Source organism: Miscanthus floridulus, chromosome 5, assembly GCF_019320115.1.
Source record: "Miscanthus floridulus cultivar M001 chromosome 5, ASM1932011v1, whole genome shotgun sequence".
NCBI classification, from domain to species: Eukaryota; Viridiplantae; Streptophyta; class Magnoliopsida; order Poales; family Poaceae; genus Miscanthus; species Miscanthus floridulus.
Window position 1 is genome coordinate 106368356 of NC_089584.1, and position 9835 is coordinate 106378190.

Below are 9835 nucleotides of genomic sequence, written 5' to 3' on the forward strand. Positions count from 1 at the left end.
AGCCCTTTTGGGCGAGACCGTGGAAATGTAAGCAGCCCACCCAACTTGGGCCGTTGGTACAAGGTTGTGGGTGCCTTCTCAGAGATGCTAAGGGCCGTTTTGATATAAGAAAATTAAAGAAAAAGGCCGTTTGATGGTCATGGGAGGAGCCCAGCACTGCACTGATTACGTTCACACTTTACAATAAGAGCCCACATTGACGTCGCGGCCCACCGGCAGGGACACTGACCCCCGGAGGATTCGGAGCCTTTCGACACTATCGGAGCCTCCCCTCCTCAAGCGCAGCTCCGCGCTCTGCCTCAGGCTTCGATTCGAGCGGCCAGCACTCAGCTCCCTCTCACGCCGCCGCAGCCGCCGCCGCGGCGCCAACATGAAGGCCATAGGGAACGGCGGGGAGTGGTGGTGGAACCTCCCGTCTCTCCGCCGCAAGTCCGACTCCCGCCGCCGCGGCCGCCGCAACCCTGACCCCCGCGGCCGCCGCCGCGGTCCCCCGCGGGAGCCGCTCTCGTCGTCCTCCTCCTCGGAGTCCATCGAGCAGGGCCGCGGCTGGCCCATCGAATTCCCCTTCAGGCAGGCTGTCACGGCCGCCTCTCTCACCTTCACCGGCGACACAATCGCGCAAGTCCGCAGCCGCATCGTCGACCGCCGAAGATGCTGTCCCGACTCCGACACCAAGGTCACCCATCCACTTTGTCATGCACCTTATGCCTTGAATGCTTAGCCGACTTGGTAGTGTTTTTTAATACTCCATCCGTCCCAAATTCTAAGATGTTATTGCTTTTATACTCCTATAATTTGGAATGGAGGGAGTAGAAAGCATGAACGCAACTTAAATCCATATAGATTTTTGGTATTGTAAATCCATATAGGTTTTGGTTTTGTAAATCCATATAGATTTTGGTTTTGTCAGTCCATATAGATTTTGGTTTTGTATGGCTGTATTTTGAGACTATAGCAGATGCCACCACAACGCAATTCCACTTTAGTATTTTTTACCTTCAATGCAGATTAAATTGTAATGGTCAAGTATGTGCATTGTGCAGTGCACGTGTGATCCAGCACTACCAAAACAAATTTTTGGATAGTATATATGGTGCTGGCATTGTAGCATTGGGCATTCTAATGAATGCTTGTGTAGCACATCATATTGTGATTCTGATATCTATCGAGGTGCTCGTTTCAGGAACTCATACCAGACATATTGCTGAACCATGATTGGATTCGTGCGCTTCGTATGGCTTCCTATGGATTTCTTCTTTATGGTCCAGGTTCATATGCATGGTATCAGCTCCTTGATCGGTGCATGCCTAAGCAGACGTTTGTAAATTTGTCTGCTAAGGTATGCTTAGCTTCTCCATGGCTATTTAAGTTTTTTAATGCAAAGCATCCTTTTTCTTATAACTATTTGTCATTTCAGGTCATCCTGAACCAGATTGTGCTTGGTCCTTGTGTTATTGCTGTAATTTTTGCTTGGAACAACTTATGGTTGGGGAAACTTTCAGAACTCCCATCCAAATATCAGAATGATGCCCTTCCTACGCTTCTATACGGTAATCCTTCTACCTGAATGTATTAGATCTGAACAACTTTAACAGAAATAACTGATACTATTATATGTTTCACTTTGTTATGGATGTCACAGGGTTTAAGTTTTGGATTCCTGTATCGATTGTCAACTTTGGGTATGGATACTTGGCTTCTCATTTTTCATATTCATGTCAGATGTTTCTAATGATGGCTATGGTTGAATAAACTGGGTGCCTTTTTAATCGCTGCTTAATCCATTAGAGCAACGCAACTGGTTTTTATGCTAGTTATTTTTATGTGTGTATCAGGGTGATTCCTTTGCCTGCCCGTGTTGCCTTTATGTCCTCCTGTTCCATTTTTTGGAACTTTTATCTGTCGACCACAATGAGCAAATGAAACCTCCAGTTGTCAGGTTGGTCTTTACCCAACTCAATCTTCAACCTATAAACTTCTGTTGCCTCGGTTTACATTTTTAATTAGTGAACAACTTTGCTGTTCTTTGGTCACCTGATGTGGATCATTTCATGCACAGTTGCCTACCTATCTGGAACTTTCTGCTGAACAATCTGACATGGTTCCTGATACTTTGATAGAGGGTGCAAAATGAATGTAATTTTGCTCAGGCTGGTTGGATTCATTAAACAGAGGAGCATCTGAAGGAGTTAGTTTCAGCAGGCTTAACAGTAACAGTGTAGTGGAAAGTCTGATAAAATACAGTCCAATGCGATCTAGCTTGGTCGAACTATCTGTCACCTTCAAAATGTTTCAAATAGGAAAAAAAATCTTAGTTCTCCTTTGCACTTTCCGAATTATTCACCATATAACTGGTGCTGTAGTGGAAAGTCTGATAAAATACAGCCCAATGAGACATAATGTTCAGTGTCCATGGATACCAAAGACATTTATTAGTGATTTCCAAAATACAAAGTTTTTATTCCCGTCTGCCTATAAAAAATTACAGAGCATTTTACAGAAGAATTTGCTATGCCACTTCTATCATCGTTTTTTACATGTCAACAAATATACAGAATATATAGAGAGAAAAAAAGGATCTACAAACTGACACGGCTACAGCCTACAAGGTACAGACAGAATAATTATGAATGCTAAGTTAACAGGTTGTAAAATCCACTATTCTAATTCTTCTATCTTGGAGATTTGGTCGAAATGCATCTTCCACACAATATGAGCCTTGATATGGTGCGTGACTTTCGATTCCTGACCTTAATTGAAGAGAGCTGCAGGGAAATAATTGGATTATTCGGAGAAGGTAAAATCATCAAGCACAATTCTATTGAAAGCCATGGAGGATCCCAAGTTGTTGCAATCGGCCCAGAAACTCAGGCTCACCCTTCCCGTTACAAAATACTGTTTTGGACAGCACCATGCTCTCCGGAACACGATTTTGACTACTAATGATATCCTGACCTACCTATAAAACCTAGTAAGATTATACTATCACGAAAGTACTCACAACCACACAAAACCTCGAAAAGCTATTATAATTTTGACCACAATTTTGGCAAATACCATCTATAAAATTGCCATAACCAGTTATTCACTTGTTTACTCAATGAGATGTAAAGTCCCGCAAGGATGGCAGAAGTCAATTTAGCATAATGCAAGATGACACCAGTTCTCTTCTCTTCAGAATCAAGAGTTCTAGAATGTTCATCTCCCTTGGCACTTGGTTATTCTGTTAAGAGGCATGGTCGTATGGTACTCTTCTACTGAAACAAATACGTGACATGATAAGATCTATTTCTTTAAAGAGTCATATATGCAAATGAATTGTCTCAAATTTTGCCAGACTGATATGTAAACGAGTCCAAGTCTCACAGATGAAAATAGCTGATACAAGCTAAAATGAAAGGTTGCATTGAAAGAACCAGTAACACTGAATCCATCGGGGGGGTATCCACAGATTATGATAAAATACAAATATGAAAGATTACCTTCCGGCGAGTCCTTGAAGTTCTCCAACAAAGTAGACTCGATTTAGGCTCCAACTTCCTGCGCACATATACTTTCCTGGTGAGAAACATGCAATACAAATGCACAACCTCAATTGGCAAATGAGCCAAAACATGTCTGGTACAATGGTATGGAGTATTGACTCCTACATGTTTAATGGTCCTTGTGGTTTCAAGAAAATTATTATGAGACCGTGGATGTTGGCAGAATTTTTTTCATACGAGATTTATTTTATTTCTAATGTGAAAACACAAACACACAAGCATGAGTTCTTATATAAAAGTTTGACTGAGTTGATTGCAGGATAATAACACTTACAAATTCTCTTGCTCTAGCTTTTCGGCAATCGATATAGCTTTTCGTCTAGACCAGCCTCCTCGTTGAGAACAAGCTTCTGCCCTCCCAATAACATGAGCAAGAGATACCTTTCCTTTTACTATGCTGTTCTGTCGACGCTGTGTGTTCCCATTTCTTCCTTTTCGATTAGTCACGCTCTCTTGGTTTGGTGATGACGAAGCTTCTTCCTCCCATACATTCTCCTTTCTTCTTTCATTTATGTCAACAACACCATTATTTGTTTGAGCATGCCAATGCATGTGAGAAGGTCCAACTTCAATTATTTCACCTTCTGTTAATATGTGGGGATCAGATTGCATCCATCTAATCTTACTAGAGTTAGTTCCCTTCACAACACTATCCTTTTTAAGCCTTGTAATTAGATTCTCACCTCCAGAAGATAGTGGACTATGTTTAGTAAAGGACCTCCTCAGAGTCGCATTGGAGGAGTCATTCTCAGGGTAAGGAAACATTGATGCAGCATGACTTGCTTTTGCATCATTCTTTGATTCATATCGGATTTCAAGTATTATAGCAGAACGAAGAACAGACTCAAATGCCTGCAGAATCTGAGCTCTGTAGTTTTCAGCTTTGGACTTATTGATACGTGAGCTAAATATTAATTGCACTGTTGGTGCTGTTGGAAGAAAAGAAGCTGATGTTAGAAAATGATCTGCTAGAAAGACAATCTAGCAATACTTCACATCAAGTACTCAAGTGAAAGACGACATAAAGTTATATGCATCGAGTTTGAGAACACCAATTATCAGAGGCATTGCAGCTTAGAATATATGTGCAAGGCGACCACAGTAAAATTTAAAACAGTACAAATAGAATTAGATGAGCTTAGCTAGCTACATGCTCCCACATCGCTACTTTCTTGCATACACTTTGACTTAAAGTTATAATGTTTGTATTCCTACACTCAAAAGGATGCCATCAACCCAGTGATAGATATCCGATACTTTGTTCAGAGCAATGAGCCGAGATAAAAGCAAGAGTACTGCATCTAACTTCAGAAAAAATCCAAGAGTTACTAGAAACAGACCAGACAAAATCAAGCAAAAACTTGGTTGAAATGTCTTTTTATACTGTTTACAAAATATTTCAAAATGAGTTTTTCCTCTCTGTTCTAAGCACCTTTTTTTTTCTTTTTCTTTTTTGCAAATATGAAGCACCGAATTACGGATATCTTATTCTTGGACAAATTGTGATGATTGCAAAAACTGATATGGATGACAGATTGAGAACCTTACCTGTGCCTAGGCTGACAGAGTTTAGCCTTGCCTCTTTAGCCATCATTTTTCTCAATGTATCTGATTGGATACTCTCAAGCACAGCTTGCCAGATCATTTCATTTTCTGCTTTTCTGTGTTTAGTTCCCTCATTTGCTCTGACAGAACTGGTTGACAACACATGACCATTTTCTGTGTGTTCAACAGTTCTCCTTTCACCATAAGACGTGCCTGCCACGTTACCTTTATGCTCAACTGCAGAGGTCCTCCCTATACCCCTATCAGGAAAGGAGCCAACCAGCACACCATGGTTCAAACTTGTACTAGTTGATGAACTAGGCAACTGGTACTGTTTATCAGGAGCAAGCTGAAGCAGAGCAGCTGTAAGCCAGGTCGTCTTGTCACTAGAAACCCTCAACTGCTTTTCAGCTTCAGATAGTGTTTTCAAGGCCTGGCGTAGTTTTTCCATATCTTCTTTTGACACTGCAATTCATGCCAAAAGAAAACAAACTAGATTATGCCAGTGCAGAATTTTACCATAAGAGAACAGTGACGCTGGAAGACAATACATATTTTGAACTATACTGTGGTTAATGAACATTGCTTACAGGTAGGACGTTTGAAGAACTTTCTCCTGGGCCTTTCTCGAGTAAATGCATAGGATCCAGCAAGAATATCAGTAATTATTGTGGCAAGCTGAGACATCAGTGCTAAAGGCTCAACACCAGTTTCTGTGATGTCTCGTAGTGTCTTCACTGTGTTCACCGTGTCGGCAGATAGTGCCAAATCAAGCAAATCAACTAGTTTATCATCAGACACCAGACCAACCTGTAAAACCAACGGGGAACTAACATTTTACTCTTGTGTCAGAGTAGACCGGATGATGAAGAGAACTAAATGAAAACAGAGTTATGATCTCTGTGACAGGGATATAAAATCAGTCACTGCCTTAGTTCAGCACAGAAATAAGAATACATCAGTAAGATAGTAGAGCTTACAATCTGCATCAGTCTATATTTTATAGGACGTTTGAATACTAGGTTACATGGGGAAACAAATTTGCACACTACTACAGAAAATCAGGCACCTGAGATATAGGATAAGTGTCTATTTAATTATAAGGCATGTTTCAGCAGCACTAGAGTTATCAAGATCTTGACTGTAAAATTCTCTAGAAATTTATATTCAGCCACAGAAATTACAGAGTAACATGGGCAAAAACCATAGATGACACTGTAATGCTTGTGAGTATCTTACCAATTCTTGGACAAGAGACAAGGAAATCCTCTGTCCCAACAAACTGAGCTGATCAAGAGTCATCTCGGCATCTCTCAAAGATCCATCGGAACAGGATGCAATTAGCTTCAGTGCATCTTTATCAACATCTAGACTCTCGCTGGTGCAAATCCACTGCAATGTATTGACAATGTCGGACTCCCTCAGCTTTGGGAAAAAGAACTTCTGGCATCTCGACAGGATGATATGAGGAAGTTCAAGGTTTGGACTGACAAGGATAAACACAACACGACGGGGCGCCCGGTCCACAACTTTAGAGATAGCACTCCAAGTGTCAGCTGGCAGCGTATCACAGTCATCAAATATAAACACCCTGTAGTGTGATGGTGCTGGTGAAAGCATCACATTATCGAGGACGTCCACAATGCCATCCATGTCGATGTTGCCAACAGGCCCAATCTCCATCAAGCTCCTGCTTTTGCCAAGATTGTGAGCGATGCACGACGTGCATGAGTCACAGGGCCTGGGGTGCTCAGAGGAGAGGCAATTGAGCGCCTTGGCGAAGACACGCGCGCACGAAGTCTTGCCCGTGCCGTGCGGCCCATAGAACACATACACCAACCCAATCTTCCTCCTCAGGATGGCGTTGGACACAGCCTGCACCACCAAGCTCTGGCCAACAACGTCTTTGAACGTCTTTGGTGCGAATTTCTGTGTCAGACTACGGTGACGCCCACGGCCATGCTGCGAGGCCTGTGACTTCTGCCCTGACTGACACTCAGACAGCAGGTCGGAGTCCATCTCGCTGGTCTCGTTAGAGAAAATCCCAAGCCCACCAGAGTAGCTTCCAGAAATGGCGCCAATGTGGTTGCGACCACCAGAGGTGGCAGCCTCAACAAGCAGGGGCAACGCGTCCGAGTCCGAACTGCTCGACGAGGCCAGCCTCTCGGACTTAACAGGGAAAAGGGGACGCGAGGCATTGACGCGGCCACCTGAGGCGGCGGCATCTTCAGACTTCCGCCCCGCCACCGACTTGGAGTCGGAGAGGCCGCACGAAAGGCTGCGGCCGGCCATGTCGAGGATAGACTTGCCGCGGTGGTGCAGACGGGACCAGTTCCATGGAATGCCACAGACGTTGCGCGAGTCGTGCGGCAAATGCTGCTGCAGCTCCTCCCCACCATCGTCGTCGCCGCCGCCGCCATGGAACACGTATCTGTTGCCGCAGACGGCCTCCTGGGAGCTAGAGTTGACGGAGAGCGCAGCCGCGCGGTCCGGAGGCTTTCTGACAGCGGTGGCGCGGCGGCCGGCCCGGCGTTTGAACCGGCGGGGCGGGCGTCGGCCGGGTTTCGGGTGGGGGTGGGGGTTCTCGGCGAGCTGGTCCAGGAGCGTCTTGAGCGCCCCGGCGCTGCGGCGGGACTTGGTGGCGGCGGGGAGATCGACATCGACGTCATCCTCGGTGTCGGTGTCGGCGTCGGCGTCGGGGTCGGCCGCCACCCTGGACGACTCGACGGAGCGGCGCGTGGACGGGTCCCGGAGCGATCGCGAGCGCTGGAGCGCGAGGAGGTCGCGCATCAGCGACGCGGACGCCACGGACGCCGGGCTCCGCCTCCGGCCCGAGGACGACGCGCCTCCCGCTCCCGCTCCCCCGTGACCGTGCGCGTGCCCGTGGTGGTGGCGCAGGTGGATGCAGTTGGTGAGGTGCGCGTGGCCGCGGAGGTGGCCCCCCGCCGCGGCACGGTCGGGCGCCGGCATTGCGGGGCGGCACGGCGCGTGTCTTTCCCAGTACCCACTGCCTTACTGAGGCGCGAGGGGGGAGAGAAAAAGGACGGCCGCCTCCGCTAGGCCATTTGAGGACGGCCGCCTCCGGTTGGCGTGTGTGTGTGATTATGGCGGTGTGGTTCGGAGATTTCGCCTTTTTCGTTGGATCCTGGAGGGTTTCACGGGAAGAGCGACGGAAGTAGGGGGAGGGCGAGTCAGTTGGGTGGGTGGCGAGTGGCCTCCGCCTCGTGCCGGGTGTGGGAGCGGGCGGTGCTTTCGGAGCTAGCGCCCGAGGCGTCGGGGGCAGGGAAGGAGCCGAGGAGGGGAGGGGGATCAGTTCAGAGTTCAGAAGGGAGGAAGCCAGAGCACGGCACGGGGCCCCACGAGGGCAATGGGCCCTGGCCCCGGGTCCGCGCGTCTGCGGCGGGACCGCGGGAGTGGCGGCACAACGCGACGGGCACCCGGCAGAACCCAAAGCTACGGCCCGTCTCGGTCGGCATCACATGCAGCTGGGGCCGGGAGCGCTTGATGTTGGAGCGCTGCTGGTGTGCAGTTGTCGTTGGTGGCGTCGGCAACAACACCGTTGATAAGACGCGGCAGAATGTGCCGTGGGCCGTGGCCTTTGCTTACGGTCTATTGTCCGCGGACTCCAGTGGAGTAGTGGAGTAAACTATCCCGCGGTACTCCAGTCCGGCCGATTTTTTTAGCTCTTTTTTTCAAAAAAAAATCACAAATATGTATGGTTTTAAAATCTGGACCCTTAGCTTAGCGTTATCGTTGGTGGCGTCGAGCTTACATGTCTTGGCGTCAAGGTCTTGGCTCGACACAGATGTGGCAGTGACTTGGCAGGCACCTTGACGCTGAGCTTGATGCCGTAGATCTTGGCGCCGTAGTTATTGGCGTCAAACCCTGTCTTTCGAATGGTCCCTCACTTCCTTTCTCTCCTCCCCTCTCCCTACCGCTCCCGAGCGACTGTGCCGTGTAACAGAGCGCGTGCCATGACGACAACAAGCTCCGCCTCCTGCCCAGCTACCAGCATGCCTTTCGCTCTCGCTGCATGAACCCTTGGCTCTTTGCAAACCCAGATCCTGCCAGCTGTGTCGCGCGTCCATTGCGCTGTCCTCCTCGGCGCTCACGGACCTCCTCCATGTGGAGCTCGATAGCGTCACTAGCCACCGCTTCAACCTAGATGTTGTGGCCGCCGCCGTCCATGCGTACTCGCTCCCTGGTGGGCTCCCCAACTTGGCGTCATCGGAGTAACGAGGAGCTCCACGTCGTGCTCAAACCGAGCCCATGCGACGCCGCCGAGTCCAGCGACCCACTAACCTAGCAGTCACATCACATCAGTAATAGTAGCACGAGCTCACCGCGATGGAGCGCGGGCAGCCATCGTTCAGCCTGTTCGGTTGATTGGTTCGTATCGTTACTGGTTCGTGTAACAGAACCGACCAATTATACGAAATTAAGTAAAAAAATCATCCGCCAGAGCAGACGATTTAGCAAACTTAAGCCCGTATAACCCGGTAGTCCGTGAAATCACGAAGGATTTCAAACCAACTTCCATTCCAGCCAAGATCGTAATAAGTTTAGCGGTCACCATCACATATTACATAAAAGTTCGCAATCTCAGATACATCAGAGTTTCAACATAGTTATTACAAAACCAGTTCGAATAAAAGTAGCGGAAGTCATTTGTTCAAACCACACACACTTACGCGGAGTTTAAATATAGTGCCAGCGAATGATCATCTCCAACAAAAGCATCAGAC

General features: G+C 47.5%; 2 protein-coding genes across 3 annotated transcripts; one reads left to right on the plus strand and one right to left on the minus strand.

Annotated features, from left to right (window-relative positions):
• Positions 1-254: 254 nt before the first annotated feature.
• LOC136450410 (uncharacterized) lies at positions 255-2413 on the plus strand. The gene is made up of 6 exons (XM_066450833.1): positions 255-676; positions 1184-1339; positions 1418-1550; positions 1643-1682; positions 1836-1939; positions 2060-2413. The coding sequence occupies exons 1-5, from the start codon at positions 371-373 to the stop codon at positions 1921-1923; spliced, it is 723 nt and encodes a 240-aa protein (XP_066306930.1). The 5' UTR covers positions 255-370; the 3' UTR covers positions 1924-1939; positions 2060-2413.
• A 202-nt stretch (positions 2414-2615) lies between these two features.
• On the minus strand, positions 2616-8380 carry LOC136450409 (protein STICHEL-like 4). Of its 2 annotated transcripts, XM_066450832.1 has the most exons (7): positions 6330-8380; positions 5681-5900; positions 5094-5555; positions 4229-4474; positions 3820-4129; positions 3483-3540; positions 2616-2765 (listed from the first exon to the last, which is right to left on the minus strand). In XM_066450832.1, the coding sequence occupies exons 1-7, from the start codon at positions 8058-8060 to the stop codon at positions 2673-2675; spliced, it is 3120 nt and encodes a 1039-aa protein (XP_066306929.1). In that variant the 5' UTR covers positions 8061-8380; the 3' UTR covers positions 2616-2672. The 2 variants fall into 2 exon arrangements, with proteins under 2 accessions (XP_066306929.1, XP_066306928.1); XM_066450831.1 differs by having other exon boundaries at positions 3820-4474.
• Positions 8381-9835: the final 1455 nt, after the last annotated feature.